A 26,854-nucleotide genomic window follows, 5' to 3' on the forward strand; every position below is an offset into this window, starting at 1 on the left:
TACTCTCTTACCAGTGGTACCATTAGAGATAACAAACTAGAGCCAGATGAGAGTCTTGGAGAGAAACAGAGCAAAAGTTGAGTTCTAACCTCCCCAGCCTGCAATGAAAAAAATGAAAAACTCAACTACATCAAAATAATACCATCAAGATATTTTAAAATGCTATAGTATCTGAATTTGGTTTATTTACTAGGAATAACATCCGAAGGGTATGAACTACCATGCCTCTTATCATCGATAGGTCTAGTATCACTATGAAGTAATACCTCTCTTGACATCTCACGTTGTCAAGACATGCTCTTGCTGTTACATGTTTCACAAGTATTCTTCTTCTCAAGCATCCTATATAATTTCAGGAAGCTCCCTTCAGAGGGAAGGAAGACAAAAAAATTGCCCGATTCTTATAATAGGCTATGTAACTCAATCGGAAATAAATCAAATATACAGCAATTCAAAATGAAATATTCAACATGGAACTCATATCTGGTGCACAACATTATGGTGCTTGCATACAAGTAATGATTGCATTTTTTAACTCAATTTCATTAGCATTTCCAACCGAGTTGAATCTATTTTAATACAATACAAAGTTATGCAAGATAAGTATCTGAAATGCTATCAAAATGGCTAACCTGTAGAGTGCATTGAGCTAAAAGTACCATGGATGGCCCAATATTACTTGGTACTGTTGACTGACAGGGCTACAAATGGATAACAGACTTGTTTTCATTTGGCTTACTTCTGCAGATTAGAATCTCTTAGATAACTGTGACGAGGAAATTTTTTCAATGAATTGCAGCAACAGCAAGCTCTGCTATGCAATTAAAGTCTCTTGTTTACATAGATAAGTGAGGAAATATGTGTTTCTTCTATCCGTTTCCACTATTTACATAGATATCATTCATCAATAGCCAACATCATACAAATGACATGATATCTTATTAAGCACTGCATATCTGCCTTCAGTTTTAGGGTATGCTGTATCACCCTAAAACTAGTAATGTTCAATTGGTGCTCCTATAGCTTGGCCAACAAAACTAGTATGTTTTTCCTTTTCTAACTTTCAAATTATGTTAATTGTTAATATCTCATATGTTTGTCTCATTCGATAATTATGATGGATTTTAATACATAATATACTTATGCTATAGGTAAAAATTTGCGAAGATTAATGTGCTGAAATTCAAAAGTGAAGAAGGTGTTGCAGCATATGGATACTTATCCATTTATATGGAAGTGCTATAACTGTAAAAGGACAAAGTGTTGCTGCATATATTACAAGAAGTTGGTCTACTAGCAGTTTAGTTGATTTTAGTTTAGCTGGTGCTATTTAGGTGAAATCGTTGGTTATGAGTACTTTAATTGTAATCATTGGTTATGGTGATAATTTGAAAGTGGTTTTTCAATCAAATATTGTTGGTTTTGGTCATTGAATGTGAGATGTCCAATATTGCCGTTTGTTTCTATTGATACAACAGGAATGTCATATTCACAGTAGTACCTGTGGCTAGGCATAAAAAAGAAAAAAAAAATCCAGTCTATTGAGGCACTTGTAAGTGTCATGATAAGGGTTTTTTGTAGTAGAAATTTTCTTGTTACGTAGCAGGTTTTTGAGGCATTTTAAAACATCTTTTAAAGGTTAATATAGAGGCACTTGCCAATATCTACATTAAGATATATAGTGACACATTTGCGTGCCTCAATAACAACTATTTTCTGACAAATACTATTGTCTCAATAACCTTGTTATGGCACTTTTAGATGTCTGAATTGTTTTCTATGTCATGGCACTTAATTGTGCCTTTAAAAGCTTTTGTGACATAGGTTTTACATGGCACACTAGGTATGTGCCTCAATATATTAAGTGCCTCAACAAGGTGTGACTTGTGACATTTTGATGTGCCTCTATAAGTTGTTTTTCTTGTAGTGGGATAGGAATAAGAGCATATTCCCTCATGCGATTGTTGTGGTTGAATGTGAAAACAAAGAGACTTGGTCATAGTTCTTTCATTTCTCTGAAGAATACTTTGGTCCATTTGATAGCCAATTGCCTCTAACATTTATGAGTGATAGAAAAAATGTACTTTTTGTTCTACTCACAAATGTCCCATTTCTACTATCATATGACTTAACTGCCAATCTTCTATTTGCGCTAATTAAATTATGTTAAATGTGGGGTCTGAACTTAGCATATGAAGGACTGATACCATACACTAATGCAAGATACTACTGTAGGCATATTCAGAGTAACTTTAAACTGTCCTTTCGAGGGTAACTGCTTAGTAATTACTTCTAATAGGCAGCTATTCAGAGTAACTTTAAACTGTCCTTTCGAGGGTAACTGCTTAGTAATTACTTCTAATAGGCAGCTAAGAGCTTTGATGCAACTGGTCATAAAGAGGTAATGGAGAGAATTAAAGAGATAAATATTGAAGTTTGGAAATACTTGACAAAGATATGGCTAACAGCTTGGGCGATGATTACGGTGATGCACATGTTTAGCTGCATAGTCTACTTCATTTATGGTGGATTTTTCTTTTCTTTTGCAGATACAATTGCCGCTATTTAGCAACTTCAGATTTTGTTTTACTGAAAAATTAACACTTGTCTCACGGTAATTGAGAAATCTTCAATCCTACAACTGTAATGACCATGATATCCTTTGGTTTTGTTAGTCTTAACATGAATAATAAACGGAACGACCAACAATATACACATTTTACAAGTTTGATGAGTAATTTGGCATCTTTAATAATTGAAGGGCCAAAAGCATACAAACTTAATAATTCAAGGGCCATTTTAAGTTTTTTTGCCCTTTTCGAACTGATACCTTGAAATATAGATTTTATTTCATAAGTATTCAGTACATAGCACCTACCTCTCTTTTGCTGGTAAACATAGCAAAAGGTCTTTTCCACGTAATATGTAATGTTATGTTACAATCGTGGCGTAAGTAATTTAATTTATTTAGGTATCATAGTCGATCAACTTTAAAAGGAGATTTCAATCAACTTCTACGAATTGGTTTCGCGGCCTCCAATCAGGGAATCCCATACCCATACCCAATTGGGATTCCCTCAGTCGGCTGACTGGGTTGATAGGATGGTATCTTCTTTGTTGCATACACTTTGCCATTACTCCCGTATTCATCTGCAATTTCAAAAGTACAGGATAAAAAATAAATGATCGCAGTTTCTGTCACATTAGAAAAGAATCTGAAGTTTAAACTTTAGTTGGTATACTGTTTTGACTTTATCCAATTGTCTTCGATTATTGTGTGATTTTTATAAAACTTGGAATGTACGCAGACACATCGTTGTACTCCTTAAAAGATTATATATATATATATATATATATATATATATATATATATATATATATATATACACGAACAAAACCCACATAATCAGTAAAATAATAATACAAATCTACACCAAATTATGTAAAAATGACAACAGAAGCACATTACCGAACACACAGCCTTACCCACTCCATCCCCACAGGTGGAAGATGTAAACATGAATAATTACAAAGACAATTAAGACTTTTAAACGATGAGTACATATATACCAGTAATCTTTTTTCTCTTCTCTTTTCTTTTTCTGATCATTTTTATCAGTAATTTATAACTATGAGAGATGGAATTTTAGAACTGCAAAAGTGGGACTTACTCGTCTCTAGGATCTTTCTTGCTGATGAAGGTACTAGGATGGGTTGAGTTGAGAGAAAGAAGAGAAACAAAAGGGCAGTGATCAGAGCCTTGTTGTTGCCAGCCATGTTCGTTTGTTATAGAGAGGGTTGAGAACTTAAGATTGGTTCTATTCTAATATTCGTTTCTTGATGATTGTAGGCAGCGAACCAGACTTTTATAGCCGTTTCTGACCGGACCGACGGGACCGAGTTTCTCAGACTAATTGGCAATTTGCCGAGGTCCAGATGGGATGAGCTAATGTGATCCTATTCGAGTGGACAACATGAAATTGAGTGGCTCGAATTGGATCAAGCTGATGTCTACTATGGGATGTAAACTAGCGTCAGCAGTTCTGGGTCTATTTGGTAGGCCTACTTTTAGGACCAGGGCTATGGGGGACAGTGACAAAACAGTGTAAGGATTTTTGAATTAATAATTTTGCATATTCTTATAATAGACAAACAATTATTATACATGAAATTCATATAAATAATAATACTCCCTCTGTCGAGGGAAGGATGAAAACGCCAGACAATTAGTACTCTCCCAATTCCAAATTGTTTGTCGCATTTTTGGATTCCAATTTTTTAAAAATAATGACTTGGCGATAATATTAATAGATTTTTTTGTAAAATTGCACTAAAAAATTCAAATTTTAAATTTAAATTTAATATAAAATATGGATAAAGAGTATATGACATTGAAAAAAAGAAATCATAAATAACTTTGACTTTGATAAATTGATAAATATTTTAAAATATTTCAAAATAAAAAATATGAAACTTCCAATGTAACACTTTCAAAATAAGAACCCGTGGTTCTCTTGTTTGCAAGCAATGGTATTGTGATTTTTTTTTTTTTTTGATAATATGGAGGTGGGTTTACGCTTCCCGTCCTTTCATTTTTTTCTTCCCCACCAGGATCCCAACTTTATTAAAAGGCTAGTGGCGTGGTGTCCGCATGAGTAAATTTCTGAAGAGCGTGATTCTTAAGATATTCCAAAAGAATGATCTAAAAAGTGAAAAAAATTATTCACTGAATGCAACGTTTTTCAAAAATTGCATTGATAGGATGCATTCTTTAATTTGTCTCCATTTTTTTTTTCTTAAAAATACATTCATTGAATATTAAAAAATTCATTTCAAAAGGGAAAATGCACTTTTCATCCATAATGTTTAAGGTGTTAATCAATTTGGTCTCTAAAGTTTCATGCAATATACATTTCATTCTTGTAATTTTATAATATTTGACTAATTCCATCTTTAAAGTGTTTCACGCAAACACATTTCATCCTTCATAGTTTCATAATTTAGCTAACTGCGGACAATTGATATATTGTCAAGCAATTTGAATGGAATATCGTCGCTGGACCACAGCATGCCCATTAGTAAAATTAACATTGGATCAACAAAAACTTCAAAAAACTTTTCTTAATTCACTTTTTCATTTTAGTACATCAAAAACCTAAGAACCTTTTAGCGACCATTACTTTCTTCTTAATTACAATCGAACAAGAAGATCCATAGAAAACAAAGTCGTAGAAAAGAAACAAACCCACTATAACCAATTAGAGAAAAATGTCAAACAACTCCACTACAACTAATTGGAGAAAAATATTAATGCGATAGACAGAATGGTTTGGATTGTCATTTATTTGCAAAATTTTGTTTTGTTACATGATTTTCAATCATCTATTTGTTTTTATCTTAAATACATCATATTACAAATTTTTTTTTAAAAAAGGAGATAGTCTTCTATCCAAAAACACTTGTTGTTATTTTTGTAATTTAATTAATAACTAAATTAAGTATTAATAATACAATTACTAACGGGACATGTCATGATATTATATCCAAATTAGTTAACAATCATTTAATTATCCTCAATTGATAAAAATTATAAAATTATGAGGATGAAATGTGTTCTACGTAAACTTTAGGAATAAAATTAATCAAAATGATAAAATTATGAGAGTGAAACGTGTTTTGCATGAAACTTTAGAAACAAAATTAATTAACATCTTAAACATTGGTATGAAAAATGCATTTTTTCCGTTTCAAAAACCTTTAGAAATTTGCTCAAGTCCGCACGCCATAGTTGACCTCGTACATTCCCAATATGTGTCTTATCAATGGAGAGGACAAATACTGCCCTTCTTTTTTTGTCTTTTTTGATTAAATATACTACCCTTCTTAATCCATCTCCTTTCTCAAATACAACCTTTCAATCCGCAAAGAGAATCACTGACAAAACGGCAAATTTCCAATTTGTGGGCCCATGGAACTGATCAATCGAAACAAACTCAATAATATCACCCACACCAAAATAAATCCAAAAAATTTGGTCAAGTGTAGAATTAATTTTTGGGGAACTCAGTACCACCTGCATCAAAATCAATCCAAAATTTTTAGTCAAGTCTACAATTGATGAATGGGGCTCGGATGGTGAGGTTTTTTTTTTCTTTTTTCACCTAAAGGTGCAAGCTTTGTTTGGACTTTGGAGAGTGGTTGCCAAAGGGCTGTAGGAGAAAATAATGCAGGCTCGGTTCTTTCGCTCGGGGGCAATGATGTACACAAAAATATACACTAAGTGGATCGGAGGGATTCGCGTCAACTATAGAGCGTGAATATTTCCAAAAAAAAAAAAAAAAATTTCCAACATGGGTGTGTTTGGATAGGATTTATTTGCAAAATAATTATTTAGTTGTATCATAAATATATTTTTTAACACATTTTTTATCTTGGCAATCACTTTTTTATCTTACATATATCATATTACAAAAAGTGCTACAATAATTATTTCAAATGATATTTTAAATAATCTCCTATCCAAATGTCATTTTATAAAAATAGAAGTGTCTCTATCAATACTCATAACATTCTTTCAATTTTACCCTACAAAATCGAAATTCAAATAATATGGAGACAGTGGATAAGAGTGGAGGAAAAAGGTAAATGAATATGTTTTGAATTTTGGAATTAAAATAAAAAACTTTTAGAACATGGAAAACTAAGAAACATGAAATTTCAATGGGACAGAAAAAAGTACTTCAAGTTAACATATATCTAGTGGCTGTTACTATTAATTAGAATGTGAAAACTCTATTCATTCAGAAAGAAAAACTAAATAGAGAGAGAGAAGACAGAAAGTTGAAGTAATGTTTACGGGAAAATAAAAACAAAAAATAAAAGATAAGGGCCAATTTAGAGGCTTAGTATGCATGTACATGTACATCAAATGGATGTAACATGGGAGTCGCCTTTCCAACTTCTTAGATTCCACCCACACCTTATCTAAGGCGGCGGAAATTCTGACCCCATCCTCCTCACTGTCCCATGTTTCTTCTTCCAACTAGGCATGGCCACAGTTCCAAAACCGTCGGTTCTGGTTCTTCAAAGAGATAGAACCAGAATCGCACCATATAAGATGGTTCTGGTTCTGGTTTCAGAACTGTCGGTTCTGGTTCTTCAAAGAGGTAGAACCAGAACCGCATAGTTCTGATTTTGGTTCCTTATGATTCTGGTTCTGATTTCCGATTCCGTATAATTGTATACAATTTTATTTAATTCCTTATCCTTATCAATTTTAATACAAATATAACAATATGTTTAAAATTTCAAATAAAATGTAAACAAATAAATACAAAATAAAGATAGGTGACACCCATGTATACAAGTTTGGTGAGACTCCACAGCTGTTAGACTAGAGTACCATACAGTTAGTTGGGTACAAGTTGTTAGAGTACTAATGATTTTGTAAATATCAAACCAACGTTATCGTTATGTTAAACCAATTGTATGGTATTTTAGGAGTTTAGAGTTTCTTACAAGTTGCACTCAAATATATACACGATCAGCGCTAATACGAAATAATCTAGGCAATTAGTATTCCAAGTAGGAAAACAAAACAAAACAAAAATGCTTTACAAGCAACAACTATTTGTCTCCTGATAAACACATGTAACAATTAACCTCAAACAAATGTACACATTAGTATCTTAAAGATAAGAAAATCAAACTAGTAAAAACCTTCTAAAATATATCGCAATAGCATAAAATTACCTCCGATGAGTAGAAATTGTAAATAGAGGATTTGTTTCGCGATTCATTAATCAAGTCCTGAAGCATTAACTGTCTACCAAAAAATAAAATTAAATTGTGAAAGTAAGAAAGTAAATATCAAGTATGTGCGTAGATATCTTACTGTGTGTTTTGATGAGTGCCTCAAAGCATCAGCGAGAAAAATTCCAAAGTCAAAATCACTTGACCATCTTACCCCTCTTATAGTTATCACATTTTTATATTTTGGAAGGCTTATAAAAGTGGTTACCATAGATTAAAGTCATCATAATAGAGACTATTTGAAAATTATTGATGGAGGACAAAAAGGAGAGATTAGAAAAGGGGCAGCATTAGCAATACTTAGATATGCACAAGACTGGGAACAAGAGGGTGGAGAATTGACAATACTTAGCTACGTACAAGACTGGAGAGGGCTAAATTTAATTTCAAACACGTTGTTAGGTGGCAAACACTAATTTGCTAAGGACCCACTTGAAAAACAATAATGTTTTAATGTCAAGAAGTAGAAATTTCAAGATCTTGGTGATTGGTCACCCCCCCCCCCCACCTCCCATTTCCCACGTTGAGGATATGTTGATTAAAAAAAAAAAGAAAAGAAAGAAAGACTAGCAACACATCCTTATTCCTTAAACAGTAGGGTAGGGAACAACATCATTATCCTTAAAAAACAGGGTAGGCAATGTATCCTCATCTTGACTTGGAATTCCTCTAGACCTTTGTCAAGAAGAATTAAGGGTAGGAATGATACCATTCTTGAAGGTTGAAGGGCAGGCTTAGTCAAAAAAAAAAAAAATGTAAGACTCAGTCATTTTTTATGTATGTTAACTTTAGATCGTGTTCAAATAAAAGACTCGCAATTGGTTTGAAATGGACAAAATTGTATAACAATTATTCAGTTGCAACCATTTGCGCCCCTATTCTTGCCAACAAGGTCCATCAACAAATATATTTGAAAACAATCACAACTGTCGTGTCCAAAAATCATTTTTACTTGATCCTTATTTAATAGGAAGGTAGTAAATTCATACCTTTCTATTCTAAATTCACAATAAAATGGTATAAGGTGTAGATTTAGGATGGAGAGTTGTGGATTTAGTCCCTCTTGACTACTTTTTTTTTTTTAAACCTCGACTAATTTTTCTTGCAATAATTTATTCATCTTTGTTTGTCAATTATTCATCAGATTATATTGAAACAACTAAAATTTCTAATAGTTGTCCAATTATATCATTACTCTTTATCTTGATCAATAGATTAATATATTTAAAAACAAATCAAATCAATAATGTATAAGCAGCAAAAAAACACCAAAATTTGACAATGGTCATCGCTCCATCCACTATAAAATAAAATAAAAAAAGCTCCAATTAATAGCATAATTGTAACTTAGCAGACTTATTGAAAAAGACACTACTTGCATAAAAAATTATAAAATAAGACACAAACTGTAGACAAGTACTAAAATCTTGACTCTATACAAAAATATTGAATATTTAAATAAAAACTTTCACAATTGATTTTTAATAATTTTTTCCAGCAAATGAGGTGTGGGATTTAAGAAACGAGAAGGGGGCAGGGGGATTTGAACCCAAGACCTCTAGTAAAAAATTTTTAGACTTGGTTTATTTGTCATAATAATAGGTGATCAGTAGATATCAATAAATTCTATGAATTGGTTTCACACTCTCAAATTAAGGGCCATCTAAACCATTTGGGATTCCCTCCGTTGGCCGACAGAGCTCATAATTTGGTGTGAAAATAGCCAGTTTCAAATTTCTTTGCCGCATATATGATATACTTTTTCATGACTCTCAAATTCATCCGCAATTTTCAAAAGTAAATGATAAAAAAAAACACGATCCCAGTGTCTCTCACATTAGAATGGAATCTACGACACATTATATAGATGGTAGGCACGTTATCACTTATCACTATCAATTTAAAGAATCTGACGATGTGCTTTCAAGGTGCTTTAATAGTAAACAAATTGATTAAATTTTTATTGTCTTATTCAATTCTTTATTATGTCAATTCACCCTTTAAAATTTTAAAGCTGCTCTATTTTAGCCATTCTATTAATTTGCCTTAATTACCTCAAAGAGATTAACTAAGGCAAATCAATAGTGATAGTGCACTTCTTCTTCTTCTTCTCATTTTCTATTTTTTTTTTTTTGGAAAATGGTGCACTTCAATCTGAGATAGCTATCAAAAAGAAAATAATAACAAAATATCTTCAATAAGCAAATTAAAAATTTTGAATAATTTTGTCGAGTCTAATACACTTTAGCCTTTGATCCATTAATTTAATAAACTGAATGTCAACCATGGGAACTTTATCTATTGCCCAATTCATTCAATGTGAAAGGAAAAACTTTCCGATGGAAGTTAAATAGCTCAAACCACAAATGCTTAGAACTAATACATCTAAAGTTTCTACATGGAAAATATGCATATGCGACTAGACTCATTTAAACTTTGGCCTGCCCCATCCATATGGATCGGAGATCTGGGAAGCTAGGGTTTTGACTTCAATTGTTTTCGATTACTGCAATTCTTATAAAACTTGGTATATATGTGCACATATGGTTGCATTTCTTATAATAGTTATATACATGAGCAAAATTCACACATATAATAAAGTAATATAATTATGCATCAAATCATGTAAAAAAGACGATAAATATTCACTACCGTACACAAACACAACCATATCTACTCCATTCTCATGGGTGGCAGTTGTAGACATGAAATAATATTATTTCAATATGCCATCACAAAGATAAAGACTCGTAGGTGATGAGTACATATATGCCAGTAATCTTTTTTCTTTTTTTTTCAATCTTTTTTTTTTTTTTGGCAAGAAGTTCATCAATAACACCTAAATTAACCCCACAAGATACAACCCAAAGACTAACTTTTGGTTGCACCCATGGAACTTAAGTATTACTCACGCACACACTCAACAAATGATGTGAGACACAGGAGAGGGAACAGGGGAGTCTCTACTAAGCACTAACTAGCACTCACTCACTCTTGTTTTTTTTTCAATCATGAATATCAATAATCCATAAAAATGAAAGATGGACTTTTAGAACTATGAAGTAGGACGGACTTGTTCCAAGGATCTTTCTCGCTGTTGAAGGTGCGATTGATTGAGTTGACATCAAGAAGAGAAAGAAGAAATACAGCGATCAGAGCCTTGCTATTGCTAGCCATTGTCTTTTTTATAGAGAGGGTCATAAGAACTTAATAATGTTTCTATTTTATTATCCTTTCTTGATTTTTTTCATAAAAAAATTGGGTGGATACAATTTTGATTACCATAGTGGGTCAGAACATATTCTCGGGACCATAGGTTAGTTATAGGGATTCTTATAGATTGTTCATCAATGTAGTCCTCGCATCGGCAGTTGAATCCGAATATATGCCCTTTTGTAAAGTGATCTATTTTTATCAATTGAACCAACTTGTATTTGACTAATGATAGTTGCATGGAATGAATCATACTTTTATAGTCCGGACCGAGTTTCTCAACAATTACATTGACAATTTCTGTCTTAGGTTAGCAGTCCAAATGGGATGAGCTAACATGGTCCAATTAGAGGGGTCAACTTGAAACTTCATTTAAATTGAGTGGCTCGAATTGGGTCATGCTGACATCTAATATGGGACGTGAAGGGTATAGAGCCTTTCTAGTTCCAATTCTCTCCAATTGTGTAAACTAATAAAATTTTGATATAAATATAATTTATAATTGAATTGGTGCAAAACTCACGATTATACCAAAAATCTATTAGTGTACACCAAAATTGTGCCAGTTTATTCAATTAGACGGCATTCGATCGTACCTCAACTGGAAAAGCCCCGAATTCGAACGTAAACTACTCCCAGTAATTGCAATCGCTGATTGGACAAGAACCTTAAGACCCATAATCAGAATAATTCTATACGAAATTCATGCACAGAGAAATAAAGGCATCATCGAATTGGAGACTCGTGTCTTTTGTTAAGGAGGTTGAGGGAAGGACGAGGATATTAACGGATGAAAACGTAGGATAATTAGTATTTGTTTGCCTTGCCACTGCTTGTTGGGTAAGAACTGGTGTTTCTTTTGTTTGGAAGCTCTGGTATTGTAATTTTTTGATAACGTGAAGGTGGGTTTACACTCCCTGTCCTTCTTTTCTAACCCTGTCCTCCCTCTTACCCCTTTCGAGAACCCTAACTTTTTGAAAAGATTAGTGGTATGGTTTCCACACTAGTAAATTCTCAAAGAGTGTGAGTTTATAAAATTTCCCAAATGATGATGGTTCTTTAATTTGTCTAAATTTTGGAAATTTTCTCGTATCCACACTCCATATTTGACTTCGTGTATTCCAAGCATATGTCTTATCAATCGAGAGGACAAATATGATCATTCTTAATCCATCTTCCTTCTCCTATACAACATTTCAATCCACAAAGAGATTCGTGGACCATGGAACTCAATATCAGTCACAAAATAGCAAATTTCCAATTTGTGGACCATGGAACTCAATATCACAAATACAACCCTTCTTAATCCATATTCCTTATCAAAAGTTACGTTCATAAAATATGTACTTCTTTACTTTGTCTAAGTTTTGAAAATTTTCTTGTGTCCGCACTCCATATTTGACATTGTACATTCCAAGCATGCGTCTTATCAATGAAGAGGACAAATACGACTATTCTTAATCTATCTTCCTTCTCCTGACAACCTTTCAATCCACAAAGATATTCACTCATAGAATAGTGAATTTCTAATTTTATGGACTCGTGGAACTCAATATCAACTGTGCCAAAATCAATCCTAAAACTTTAGTCAAGTCTACCAAATGAAACTTGGATGGTGAGGGTTTTGGATCAACCAAAAGGTGGTGAGCTTTTGTTTGGAGAGTGGTTGCCAAAGGCCTATAGGGGAAAAACGATGTAGGCTTGGTTCTTTCATTATGGCAATGGTGTTAACAAAAATATGAACCAAGTGGATTGAAGGGCTTTGCATCAAATATGGAACATGAATATAATCTCCTTTTATAAAAATAGAAGTGTCTAAAGCAATACTCATAGCATTCTTCCAATTTTATCCTATAAAATTGAAATTCACATGATATGGAGACAATGAATAAGAGCGGGGGAAAAAGTAGATGAATACGTTTTGACCTTTGGAGATAAAAAATTTTTACAACATGTAAAACTAAGAAACATAAAATTTCAATGGGACAGAAAAAAGTACTTCAAATTAACATATATCTAGTGGGAGTTACTATTAATTACAATGAGAAAACTCTATTCATTTAAAAAGAAAAAAACACAGAGAGAGAAGAGAAATTTAAATTAACGTTTAGGTGAAAACAAATAAAAGAATAAGATAAGAGGCAATTTAGAGGCTTGATATGCATAATGTCACTGTGGTTAAGACAGCTCCAGTCAGGCTAAATAAAAAAAGGCTTGGTAAGCCTAATGTTTAATTGGGCTAAATAGAGATTAGACTTGAATATTAGGCCCAAATTAAAAACGAGTTGGGTTTTGACTTTGCTAGATTTAGGCTCAATTAATGCCCACTGGTGTATAAATATTATTATATACATAAAAATATATAATATAATTATATATTATAGCATCGAATATTAATAACTTATATATAAATTTATAGTAATTCATAATTATTAAATATATATTATGTATAGATATGTATTTAATTATGAGCTCGAATTGAACCCAAAACTCATCTAGAATTGTGAACTGAGTTTGAGCCTTTTAATTGGACTTGAGCTTGAAAGTCCGAAAATCTAAAAGCTCTCTTAGTTCATAAGTCAAGTTTGAACTTGTAAAGATCCAATTCAGAGGTCTCGATGAACAGTTCTACATATACATACATACATATATATATATACACACACATACACATTAAGGCTTTTCCAGCTTGTCACTTATGGTGGTGGCGGCGGCGCCCGCCCGGCAAAAGGGGGGGGGGGGGGTTTAAGGCGATCTCTCCCTTTACTCCCTGTTCCCCCATGTTTAACTTGCAACCCCATTGCCATTCCGATGGAGAGTAGTGCTCGCTAACAAGTCTGGGCGATCAAGTACCTTCTTCAATGGGGTATGATGCTGGGCTTGTTGCTTTGCTAGTGTTTATGTAAGGAAGAAAATAATGAAAAAATAGAAGGCAAAGTTAAGTAAAAACAACTAAAAAATAGAAAAGAGTTTTGCTATTTATGAAGGGATAGTACGGTATTTTCAAATCTTTGTGTAAATGTAGACAAATCTCGTCTATTTTCCACTACAGTTTAAAGCACTAGGGTTTCTCTAAATATTTTTAAGTGACGAGGGAGAATTCTGAATTTCTAAACCACAAAGGATTTTAACAAAATGAAAGAGGAGAAAAAATTACTTAAACGAAAGAAGGTCTACATTTTTACCCCCTTTCCAGCCATAGGAAATGAAGTAGACGCAAATGAAATTTTTGCAAACTGAAGAAAGAGTTTAATACATAATTGAGGGAGGGAAAGATCGAGTGATTTTGATGGTACTGTAAATAAGAGATCACTGGAATCCTTCCATTTACACCATAAAAAATAAAGCTTAATACGTAACCAGTTGATCCTAGTTAGTGGAGTACTTAGGCGCCCAATACAGTAATACCACAACAGCATGAATGATTATGACTAGTTCACCATGGATGGCAATGTATGTAATTCCTCTTCTGTTTTTCTATGACCATTAAATGCTCAAAACTCACAAGTTATAAAACGTATATAGTTCTTCTTCTTATACAACAATTTAAGAAGCAATGAATATGGAAGTTGTTTGTAGAAAAAAGTTGTACAAATTTCTCAAAGTAAAAATTCTTCCTCAAAAACTATGGGGCTGCAATAAAAAAAAATACAAAAAAGCAAGACAGCTGCAAAATTATAACACTCAAGCGACCTTCATATTTTGGGCGATATCCATATTTAGACATGGGCAAAAATTATAATCTACATGGCAGTTAAATTATTTACCCTTTTCCCGTGTTGAACATAATTTCTTGATACGAGTTGACATTCAGCAATTCACATCGTTTCTTCAATCTATTATTATAAAAGGAATATTATAAATTTTGCACATGAGTATTACTAAAATTGTGTTTAGAGGCCAAGAAATTAGAGAATTCGGGTTCAAATCTTTTTGTTCCCTTCTTTATTTCTTAAATCCCATCTCCTCTCTTTTAGAAAATTTTAAAAAAAAAATTGCAAGATGGATATTTGCGCGAGGGCGGAGGAAGGATACGAAGAAAAGTTGTAGGAATTAATTAATATTTATTTGGCAAAATCCCCTATTGGGTGTCCAACTCCCCTGCTAATTAACCAGATATCCTTAAAAGTGCTAAAACACTATTAAGTACCCAAAGACAATGTAATGCAAGTTGAGTTATATCTTAACCATTGGGCTAAAGCCCAACTTCAGATAACAAAATAAACATAATTGGCTCATAGTTCAGCCCAACAAAATTTATTCCCTCTCAGGTCTGGCGTCTTCTTTTTTCCCACTGAAATCAAGAAACTCACTGCAGCTGCAGAGTGTCCTCTCTGCAATGGAGCAACAGCCGTCCAATTCTTCAAAAATGGAAACGTTTCGCCTTTTTGATGGCAATCCCCAACCTGGGTTTGGCTTAAATTTTCTTGAATCTCCGGAAAAACCCTTTTCCCCTCTACCTCCTTGCGTTGAAGTCCTCCCCTCTCAGGTACTTTTTATTTCTTGATTCTTTTTGGTCTAAAGAAACTGATGTTTATTTCCTTATTGAGAGCTTGTATATGAGTCCTTATACCTCTATAGTCTATTTATCAATTTATTTTTGTGGGATGTTTTCATCTGGAGTAGGTATCATCAAATGTGAAGTATACGGTGGAAAGTGTAGATATTGATGGGATTACACTGATTAAGGTAATACTATCGTTTTTGGAACTTTACATAGTACTAAAAGTGTGAAATTTTGGATGAGTGTTGAGTGTGCATGTGTGTATCTGATTGGCGTCTGTGTGTGTTGTACTATAAGCGAAATGAAGCATTGGTTCAAATATGTTGAATGTTGATTGTTGCTTATCAGTAGGAATGTGAATGGCTTTAATTTTGCGTCCATTACTTGCAGGGAAGGGTGAACACTAAGGAGGTTTACGCCTTTTCTAATTTGGATTTAGTGCCAGGGAAATATGAAGGTTTGCTGCATCTTTTTCTTTTCTTCTTTTTTTTAGGGGTTGTTATGGTTTTCTGGTTTTACTGTCATACTAGCAAGAGCCTGCCATTGTAACAGACTCTCACATACACGGTTTGCAATTTTCTGTTTCTTGGCTCCTTTTTTTCTTCCTAGAGTCTTGTTACTGATTAGTGTAATTTATTCTGTAGGAGGGTTGAAATTATGGGAAGGTTCGGTGGATTTAGTGAAAACTCTTCAATCAGAGATGCAAGATGGGAAGTTGTCACTTGCTGGAAAGCGAGTTTTAGAGGTGGGCTTCAATTGCTGAGGTGATCGTACAATCTTCTGCTGCCATGTTTATCTATGACTTTTCAAAAACCTTGTTGCTGTTTGCCAATTTTTTACTGATTTTTGTGCTCAAATGTAAAACAGAGATGCTCTTTGGGTGGTATCAAAGTATTCTTGTGGTTGATATTTAATAATGCTTTACATTTTTCTGTTCTTCTCTCTCTCTCTGAATTTTTTTTATTACATTTCTCTGTTAAATTGATGTAATTTTTTGGTGCTGGTATGTGTAACTATCAACTGAGACTAACAGCGATTATCTTTGATTTTATGTCTTTAGAGTGAGTCATTGAGTTTTCTGCATGACGATTTATTGTAATTTCTCTAGAACACTTTATGGTAATCTTGTTGCAACTACTGGTCAAAATATCAAACTTTCTTGAACCCAGCAGAGCAGGAGGTTTTCTAGATGTGATCCTTCTTAGAATATTCACTCATATAGGAACTAGTAACCCCTAAACTGTTGGTATTTTCTTGATTTTTCCCAATTTTACTTATTTTAATTTTTCCTGCAGATTGATTTGATTTTAGGCTCAAAATACATATCTGCTTTTCGAATTTCTTTCACGGTGAATGCTCAAACCAATTTCTTAAACTGTTGGGCTTCTCCTTGGCAAGGGATCCGGACTGAGGAAGATATTCTTGTGCTGTTGATGCATCTATGCTTTCATATAAAATATTAACTTTTGGAGAGAAATATAATTGTCTTATTGGTTAAAAAAAACATTGTCTCAAAGAAGTCGTTCTCATGGTCTTGCTCTGCTTCAAGTTAATTCTTAACATAATTCAGCTAGAAACTGGAACAATTTTTGTGCCTATGCTTGTCAAACCAATTTGTAAATGATTGTAACTGGATGTAAATATCATGGTTTGATTGGCGGTAACCATGTATTTGTTTATCTGCTAACTCTCCTCTAATAGCTTTTCAGCTTGGATGTGGCCATGGGCTTCCTGGAATTTTTGCATGCCTTATGGTAAACCTACATTTCATCACTCCTAGATAGTTTTTGCCAAAATGCTCTATGTGCTGCATATTAAATGAATCTAAATGTTGTCCTGTTTTAGGGATCTAGCTCTGTTCACTTCCAGGATTTTAATGCTGAGGTCCTGCAAAGTCTCACCATTCCTAATGTAAATGCTAACATTCAACAGAAGCCAAAGTCCATAGGTACAGATATGACAGAATGTAACACTAAGACAGAAACTCGTTTCTTTGCGGGTGACTGGAGTGAAGTCCAAAATATTCTTCCTTATGTACGTGGTGATGACTGTGGAATCAACTCTGATCAAGAAGTGGGTAATGGAGGTGGTTATGATGTTATTCTCATGGCAGAGACAGTTTATGCAATCTACGCTCTTCCTACGCTCTATCAACTTCTTAAGAAGGTTCTTAAGTGTATTCTTTAGATACTTGAATTCAGATCTCTAGATTTTCTGTTGTTGACCTCCTTTTTTCTTTTTGTCTTGTCAGTGCCTAACTAGTCCTCATGGAGTTGTGTACATGGCAGCAAAGAAGCATTATTTTGGAGTTGGAGGAGGATCAAGGAGGTTTCTCTCTATTGTCGAGAAAGATGGTGAGCTACACTTTCTTTTGTTACCTTCTGCTGAACTCTATAAAGGTTTAGTTATTTGATTTCCCAGATGGCGAACAAAGCATCCTGATGTTCCCCAATTTTTGTTTTAGGTCCAGGTGTTATCTTTTATATGGCTATTGATATGTCAATTTTTATAGATCCTTGATTTAGAAATTCTTGCATTAAGTTAAGGTGATGATGCCTGAGCCCATACATGATTCAAGCACTAAGTTGGATTGTTTAGGTTGATGTCTATGCAAGGGAATTTCTTTTCCTGTTCCTAGTATGAACATCTTGGTGCAGGGAGGGGATAGCAATTTATACATTCATCAGTACCTTATCTTGTGTTTCCTCTTTTGCAGTTTTCTTTGTGTAAAAGATAAGTACCTTGATGCATGGATTATACAAATGGATCTAGACGGTATCTTGTATGCCATGTACCACTTTCACTCTCATGAAATAGCTGGCCTTTGTGCAATTATTATTTTTTCAGATTGATAATTTCTAAAATGTAAAATATCTGAAAACTGAGAAAGGGGGTCAGGGAGGAAGAAGAAATATCCTTGTTGGATCCAAAAGAATTGTTTAAAGAGAGAGTGGCATCACCAAAGAAGGGAAACATAATGTTTGTATTGTGCTTAATGTGCCAAGGATCTTAAGGCTATTGCACCAGTACATTCAGAAAGTGAGCTTTTAGGTTTCCTTATTAACCTTGAACTCCTTGTCCTAGGTGTTTTGGCATCGACAATGGTTGCTGAGATTGCAGACGGGTCCTCTAATCTTCGAGAAGTGTGGAAATTTCATTTTAGGTGAATTACTGGTTATACGTGAAGGAAGCTAATGATTTTGTTGTCTAATTGTTTACAGCAACTAGAAAGTTTGATATTAAAGCTAAAGTGTCTGCTCAAATGATTGCAAGATGTCTTTTATCATCAGAACCTTTACTCTTCATCTGTGAAGTGCTCTTTGTGGGCATCTTTTACGTCAAAATTCACATTTCTATTTGAGAGAATTCTAATTGAGGCTCAAATGCATTTCATTTTGATCTTGCCGGTCTACTTATGTAGCTTTTGATGTTTTGCACTTTGTCTCTGTTCTTTCTCCATGAGTACTGGATTTTGTACTTCCTGCAAAGCAGAGAAGATTTGTTTGACCTTCTAGGCTATTCATGTAGCAACCTTTATGATCATTATTAGGAAGCAAAGCAAATTTTTGGGAAAAAGATGTCGAATTTCAATCTTACTCCCTGGAAAGAGAAAAATGAGCAAAATCTATGGAAGAGAAATGAAAGCCATAAAATAGTTGAGAAGAAAACAGGTATGGAACAGCAAGCAAAGAGTACTTCCTCTATCCAATTGCGTTACCCTCCGAAATCTTGTTCTTCCTCCTCTACATTTAAACTTTAGGATGGCGAGAATAACTATTCTCATGTAGATTTGATTAGACTATGTCTCGAGTAAGATGTTAAAAGTGACTGCATATATGACCAGCTAAGATGTAGGTGGTACTTGGAGAAACAATAGGAAACTTTGATTTGCTCCTGTTTCTGGGAAAAAATACATGGAATGTTTTAGGAGTTCTTGGCGATCAATATTTTGTACAAAGAGTTGCACAAAGCCCCATTTGTACATAGCAAAAGCAGAATATGATAATCTTTTATCTCCAGAATCATGTGTCTACTGTACTCTAGGCATTTTGGCGGCACTTATAATATGCAGAACAACCTCGATTATAACGGTTAGATTGAGGAGGGAGACATCCTTCACTTGAAGAATATGGTTCACCCCTACCACCACCATTGCAGGCTGGCTCATCCCTCCTCAAAGCCCCATTAGAGATATACCTCTTTTCTGCAAGAAACCTTCTGCTTATCTCCGAATCCATCAGGGTTTCAAAGTCTTGACTACACTCTGCTATTGAGCCATTACATGTTGAGCGTGCATCATTGACACTGGAAACAGCAATGATGAAAAACAGGAGGGCTAGGAGTAAAAAGAAGAGACTGGAAAGAAGCTTTCTTGAAACTGATTTCATTTCCCCTGTGGATATAATCTTTGTTTTTCATCATCAAGCACTATATAGTGTGCTCTACTTTACTAGTGATAGTGGATTGCACACTACTGGCAGAGGGACCGCACTTCACCTAACTCAGTATGGTTGCCATTTTTGTTATTATCTTTGTTTCAAATATTGGAGATGCAGAATTAACAAAACATTTATACAGGGACTAAGAACATTTTTGCCATCAATACAGGTTTGATGGTTTTTGTTTAGAAGTATCTTGCTAATATGTAAACGAAATGAATTTGGTTCTTAGAATTAACAAATTACTTCAGGTTTGCTCTTTGAGCTGGTAAATCATGGATACCATTTTCAAAGTAGGAGAACATTATACAAAGAAGTAAATTTTACAAGTACAAACTGAGAGAATAGGGACAAAGAAAAAGTTATTTTGCTCAGAGGAAACTAACAGAGGACGCGTTAGGCACTTATACCAGTAGTTGTTAAAACTCTCAATCCTCTTCTTAAGGATGTTACGAATCCAGGTGCCGATTTATAAATTTGATTCCGATTCCAATAGGATCAATAGTATATATGGAATTATAACTAGATAATTTTGTAGTGTAACTCCATATTATGCAGATTAAGGGTGCATTTGATAAAACTGAAATCTAAAATTTGAAATTAATTATTATTAAATTATTAAGTATTAAAATCCTAACATTTGAGTATATTTATAGGTTTATCAAGTTTTGCCTCGGAAATTAGTATCACTTAACTAATTAAGATGTTCTATTTTTTTTGTTGTCAAATACGTCTGAATATGATAAAATATGAAATCATTAAATTTAAGTACTGAATAGAGTTATCTAACAGGTCTAAGAAAATGTTTTGATAATTGGGAGTTTGGAGTCTTCAATTCATGAATTTATATCAATAGTATTTTTTTTAATAAGTTTTCAGTCAAAAGTAGAATTAATTCTGACATGACTTCAACTTTATTGTTATCAACATAATGCTACAAAGTATGAATTTCAGTTGAAGAAATATAATTTTTGGCTAACATTGCGTTTTATTTTTTTTACATTTATTTGTACATGTATCCATGAATTATAAGGTTATAAACAAATAAAATATTGTACTTTTGCACTTTTGGCAGGACTTTAGGATTTGAGAATTTTACCTATGATCCGTTCTCGTTGTTTCCAAAACAATCGACTGGGGATCTACTTTAAAAGTTTAAAAACCTTGGCCTGCATACGCAAGCCCTGTATTTGATTCAGACTAGGACTGGCCAATATCCAGTAGCCACCATGTTTTACTCGCCGTTCGCCCTTGACTATGCTATCTAAAGTTCATTGTTTTTCTTTTTCTTTTTTTCTTTTTTATTTTTCTAATATGATTTTGGATGACCAGAGTTCCTGTAACAAATATATTTGTGAAAGCAGAAGAAAGTGCAAGTGGGAGCCTTGATTCGAGTTCTCGAAAGGGCAAAATGCCAAATAGCTCTCAAATCATTATAAAATTTAACTTTTGGCCCTCGAATTATTAAATGAATTGTTTTAGCTCTCTAACTAATTCAAACGAATATTGATAATCCTTCCATCAACTTGAGTTGTTATATCTAATAGAATAATAGAGGTAGTTCTTAATACTTATGACTTTTTTCCTGTTGGACATAACAATTTAAATTGACGAGAGGATTATAAGTATACGTTTTAATTAATTGGAGGGTTCAAATTATATATTTAATAGTTGAAGGATCAAAAATTAAAATTTATAACAGTTTTGAGGGCCACTAGAGCATTTTGCCCTTTTTAAAAATATAAGGAGACGCTGTATATATCTCACGGGATATAAATGTACGAAGCTCACTTGCTCTAGCAATTGGGATTGATTGTGGTCCTGTTATTGCAGTAATATTGATCAATTTGAGGGGCGTTTGGTTAGGGATAGGACCGGTTATGTTATAATTTTTTACAATTTCAGTGGCAATTGCTGTAGGCTTTCTTTAGTCTTTCGTGTGTGTGTTTTATGCTGCCAACAACTAATGTTCAGTGGACTGGTTATGCTGTAATTTTGGATAAATTTGGGGGGTTTATTGAATCTGGATGCAGTTAGTGGGTGCTGAGTCGTTGCTTTTTTACTGTTTGCATGTTGGTGGATTGAATTACAGCCGTTGATTGTGTGTTGAGTCTCCATCTCCGCTTTCGCTTCCGCTCTCGCTCCCGCTCCCGCTCCCGCTTCCGCTTGAACTCTGCCATTACCTTCCCGAAACTTCACTCTCCATGTACCTGCAACCCTCCTCCTTACTTGGCCTGCTACTGCCGGCATTCCGATTAACTTCAATCCCACCTCCCAGTTCTCCACAAAGCATTCAAATCAGAAACCATCATTTTCTTCTTGCATTCCTATGTAAGTTTTTGCTTGATTTATTGACAAAATGTTAAGTAAATTAATAATCTCATAATGTGAATGTTGTCAATCTTTACGTGAATTTATTGAGACAACTTGCTTATCAAATTAGCTAGGCGAAAGAATATTTGTGCCAACTACAACTTATGGAGATCTACGCGGACATTCGACATCTACGGGCGAGAAGAATGTAAGATTCTTGATTTTTGCTTCACCTCCGGCGGTGAGTTTTGTTTATTTGCATGTCTGAGTTTACAGGTATGATTGATCACATTCACACTACACAAATCTGTGTTTATAGTAAAGCTCGAATAGAGAAATTGCTTGATGTTTTTTATTGGTTTAATGTAATTCAATCAGTGCATGCTTCGTTTGTGGTCCGAATCAGCAGTGGGTCTCCCTCTAAATATTTCTTTTTACTTGTTGGTAGCAGACTTGACTACCCATGTCAATTTGTTAAGTATTTTCTTTATTTACTACTTTTAGCATCTGGGTTCTTTGAATATGATCTGCCCATCTGGAAAGAATATAGACTGGAAATTGTAATCTTGTAATTCAATAGTTCTTGAATGCCTTAAATATGGATCAGATAGACAGATTTGAAATATCCGTTTAGAGATTGATTTCATCTAATAGTAATTGGTCAGTATAGATAATATCTCACAATTTGATAAATCTACCCTGTTTTGTATAACACTTGCTCTTTCATAACAGCACAACATGAATAAAGAGAACGAAATTTAAGCTCGCAAGTTAGATACAACGACACAATTCTGAGTGAAATTAGCAGCTTGTACATTGTGTAGAAATACAACTAATAGTGGATCTTTTATCTGCTTTAGATCGTTTAGCACATAGAAAAGTTCAGTTTGAATTCATGTAAGTGATTTTGAAGAGACACCTTATTCTTTTTCTGTTTGCGAAAAGACTGAGTTATTCACCACTTCTGACGTATCAGTGGGCATTTTGTTTTTAACAAAATTTTTAATGTATGGTCTCTTTTCTAACATTCTACTTAAAATATCATTTACGAAGTTCCAGTTGAGTTAAAGCTTGAAGTTAATGTAATACATGTTATCGGGCTATTCAGATAGAAATTTGGCCACCTAGTAGGAGACAACATTTTGTTAAGAATTACATCCAAGCATCTTTTATGCCACATGAAGCTTGCTCTATATAAGAGGGAATTGTGGATGTAATAGGTGGCACAAAAAATATTAATGCTGACATTGAAAAGTTGATAATTTAACTGAGATAACTACAGAATCGCTTGAACTTTTATCCTTTTTTTTTTCCTCCTGTTTTCCTTTGGTAGTTGGGTCACTGTTTTTGGATATATGTTGATTGAACTATAATTGCATTTAGGTGCAAGAGAAGCAGTTGGACTTATTTCTCTGAACCAGAAGGTGAGCTTTGTATGCATTTTCTATTTCTTTACTTTTGTATATCCAAATCTCCAACTGTTTTGGCTAATCTTTACTTTTGGGTAATTGATTGTTTGTTGATATATGGCTGTATGATGGACATTCTCTTCAAATCTGATTTATATAGCAGAGAAAATATGCAAGCCTAGAAGAGGATCAGGTGGAGAGGAATAGAAAAAGGGTGCGAGCAGCGAGCTGCTTCAAATGCAAAAATCACGATACAGGGACAATTCCAAGTTATATTATGTACTATGGCCGTGACTGCATTTAGCGTACGCTAGCCAATGAGCAAAGTTCAGTTCTTGTCTATCATCATGGTAGCTCTTCAGTTGTTTCTACAAGTCCTGTCGTCGATCACCCTACCCGTTAACCTATTGATAACTTGGGGAATCAAAGCATGGTATGTTTAAACTTGGCAATTTCTGTTTCTTTATGTTAACATGTAAGAGACCTAATTCAATTGTTTATGCTTTATTTGAGTAAATTGTGTTAAGTCTTAGTCAAACATATAATGGAATTTAGATATTTTGGATTCAATGACAGATGTATCACCATTGTTGATGAATATTTGCTCCATTTGTACATGAATTTCCATATTAGAAAATTATGTGTATTGCATTATATATATAGAAACCTAAAATTATGTATGTTAAGCTTAAGCCTGGGCATTGCCGCTCCAATGTGTGGCAGCCAAAAACTAGTAGTATTACTTGAAAGACCTTGACACCAAAATCCCAAAGGTTAGTGATCAATAAATGAAAGTGTAGATTTACAGGTAAAAATGTACAATTACGACTCCAAAGTGTACTGATAGGTTGCAATTTTACCATTTATTTTATTATTAATTTCCCCTATTATCTGACATAATGTGGATTAATTGCTAGATTCTATTCACTTTTGATATTTTGCATTTATTTCAGGGAGTAGAATGAAAATATGATAATAAGTGCCAATTTAACAAGAAAAGAGCCCAAATAACAGAGCTTATCCCAGGGGCATTATTGGCAAAGGAACACTTGAGCCCATTTTCGTAATTACCGCAAAGGCTAGGACGGCTGGAGGGCTTCTTCTTGCTGGTAGGAGCCGCCGCACAGGGATCTTAGTTAGTATTTAGATAGAATAAGAATTGCAGAGGAGGACTATCTCGGGAGAGTTTTTGCTCTCTGACTTTTCTTTTGTTAGTTTAGGAATAGCTTCTCTTACGCATGGCAGAGGAGCACTAGCTTAGCTTTTTGAATTGTTGACTTTTCCTTAGTTTCTTGCAAGTGGAGTTCTCCTGCGGATGGCAGGAGCAATTAGGAAGACATTATTGTATCACACTCTGCAACTTTGCTTTGCTTTATAACTTTGACCGAATTGAATTTGTGCATTTCCCAATTGATGGCTGCGGCTTCCTCTTCAATTTTGCGTGGGATTTGTTCACCAAAAATGAACTAATTCCCTTTGTCTAGTCAAGGGACAACGGATGCTTTGGGTCACCTAAAAATTGTGAGATCGATTTAATTTTATCTTTTTCTCTATTTATTAGTATTCACATATTCCTTGGTTGCAGTGCTTATGATTGTTCAATTAATTGATTGTCTTGGATTCGGATAATTAGTTAATTTGATAATCTATTGTCAATTAGGACGTTGAATCCGTAATTGTTTAATGGTTTCAAAATAGTGATAACTGACATGATTGGGTTCGTGTCAGGGGGATATGCGGGCTAATCTAAAATAACCCTAGTAGTGCGTTATTTGGTTAGAATAGGGCTCCTCTAATACGTAAGGCAATTGGGGAATTAAATTCTATGGGCGTACCTAGGATTGTTTTTCAATTAGAGCAGTGATTAACGGGCGTACCTTGATCATCGATACAGTAAGGAGGGGTTGACTGTCATCGCTTGTTTGGCAGTTATAACCTATTTATTGGTAAATAATTGGAATTGCCTTTGTTTCAATGATCAATTAGGTGAACCATTGCTAAAGTTATTCCTTGGCTAGATCCTTTGATTTTAGTAAATTGTTATTTAATTTCTAGTTGGCTATTTTATTTTTATTATTTTACTTTTAGTTGAATTGCTTAACTTGTCATCCCTGAGATAAAAACACCCCCCTTTTCACTGTGAATTTGAAAAGAAACAATTACTCCCAGTCCCTGTGGATTCGACCCTGCTTTCCACTATTTACAGAAATTAGCTTTAGTTGAGCAGATTTTTATTATTGCACAGGCTGACACCCTGTCAATTTTTGGCGCCGTTGCCGGGGACTGGTGCCAGATTAATTTGTTTCTTTTTGAGTTCATCTTGTTTTTATTTTTTTTATTGATTTTTCTCTTATTTTTTTTATATAGTTTATGGCTTTTAACACTCCGTATTTTGGTGATAGACTGGATTTTGTTTCCAGGGAAGGCAATGAGGCTTGTTTTTTTCCTGAGTTTGCATATGCAGAGGCACTAAACTCTATTAGAGAAAGAATGGCTACTGCAACCTGTAAAATTTGTTATGCCAGAGATCATTCAACCGGTATGTGCCCCGAATATCAAGATAATCTGAGTGTCCCATTCAATAATTATGGAGATTTTTCACCCTGGTCTCAAACGTGGTATAACCCTAATCCAAACGAGTATGATCATGGATGGTGGGATAACTCCAATTATAATTATACAACGGGGCCAATGAATTTTCAGCAGTATGAGTCTCAAGAATCGTCATCTATGTCAGGTATGTCTCTTGAAAAAATAGTTGAATCAATAGCTACTAATACATACCAATTCCAACAGGAGACACAAATGAGGAATGAGATGATGAAGGATGCAATGAGTAATCTGGCAGATCAACTATGTCTATTGACATCCAGAATAAATCGATTGGCTTCTCAAATGGAAGAATTGCCCTCGAAAATCATTGTTGATCTGGAAGAAAATGAGAGTGCAATTTGCTTGACTAGTGATGAGGAGATGCAAGAGTGTCAAAATGAGAAATCTACAGATGCAGTTGAAAAAGAAGCCGAAAAGGAAGAAATGGAACCCCAACCGCAACCCATTCAAGTGAAAGAATCCAGTGAAGAATCATCAAATGTGGTGACACCACCTCCATTCCCTAACCCGCATTTTCTTAACTCTTACTCCATGATTTCTGTTAATGAGAT

At 34.1% G+C, this 26,854-nt stretch overlaps 2 protein-coding genes and 2 long non-coding RNA genes across 4 annotated transcripts; 2 read left to right on the forward strand and 2 right to left on the reverse strand.

Moving 5' to 3' along the window:
* Positions 1-2,827: 2,827 nt before the first annotated feature.
* LOC113738116 (uncharacterized) lies at positions 2,828-3,980 on the reverse strand. The gene is made up of 2 exons (XR_003460036.2): positions 3,672-3,980; positions 2,828-3,150 (listed from the first exon to the last, which is right to left on the reverse strand). It is a non-coding gene; the product is annotated as an uncharacterized lncRNA (long non-coding RNA).
* An 11,295-nt stretch (positions 3,981-15,275) lies between these two features.
* LOC113736641 (uncharacterized) lies at positions 15,276-18,928 on the forward strand. Its single transcript, XM_027263701.2, has 8 exons — positions 15,276-15,514; positions 15,652-15,714; positions 15,920-15,986; positions 16,174-16,274; positions 17,239-17,283; positions 17,375-17,695; positions 17,781-17,883; positions 18,614-18,928. Exons 1-8 carry the CDS (start codon positions 15,365-15,367, stop codon positions 18,694-18,696), a joined length of 933 nt encoding a protein of 310 aa, XP_027119502.1. The 5' UTR covers positions 15,276-15,364; the 3' UTR covers positions 18,697-18,928.
* A 275-nt stretch (positions 18,929-19,203) lies between these two features.
* Positions 19,204-19,917, reverse strand: LOC113736642 (protein RALF-like 32). Its single transcript, XM_027263702.2, has one exon. The coding sequence runs from the start codon at positions 19,915-19,917 to the stop codon at positions 19,570-19,572; it is 348 nt and encodes a 115-aa protein (XP_027119503.2). The 3' UTR covers positions 19,204-19,569.
* A 1,882-nt stretch (positions 19,918-21,799) lies between these two features.
* On the forward strand, positions 21,800-25,100 carry LOC113738206 (uncharacterized). The gene is made up of 5 exons (XR_003460052.2): positions 21,800-22,299; positions 22,412-22,489; positions 23,665-23,705; positions 23,854-24,123; positions 24,644-25,100. It is a non-coding gene; the product is annotated as an uncharacterized lncRNA (long non-coding RNA).
* The last annotated feature ends 1,754 nt before the right edge of the window (positions 25,101-26,854 follow it).

Source organism: Coffea arabica, chromosome 3e (genome assembly GCF_036785885.1).
Source record: "Coffea arabica cultivar ET-39 chromosome 3e, Coffea Arabica ET-39 HiFi, whole genome shotgun sequence".
Taxonomy (NCBI): Eukaryota; Viridiplantae; Streptophyta; class Magnoliopsida; order Gentianales; family Rubiaceae; genus Coffea; species Coffea arabica.

Bases quoted from the DNA above. Each gene is read 5' to 3' on its own strand.
- LOC113736642 (XM_027263702.2), bottom strand. From the start codon at position 19,917: ATGAAATCAGTTTCAAGAAAGCTTCTTTCCAGTCTCTTCTTTTTACTC.
- LOC113736641 (XM_027263701.2), top strand. From the start codon at position 15,365: ATGGAGCAACAGCCGTCCAATTCTTCAAAAATGGAAACGTTTCGCCTT. The intron at 15,715-15,919 runs GTAATACTATCG...CATTACTTGCAG, and splicing joins ATGGGATTACACTGATTAAG to GGAAGGGTGAACACTAAGGA. The intron at 17,284-17,374 runs GTAAACCTACAT...GTCCTGTTTTAG, and splicing joins GAATTTTTGCATGCCTTATG to GGATCTAGCTCTGTTCACTT.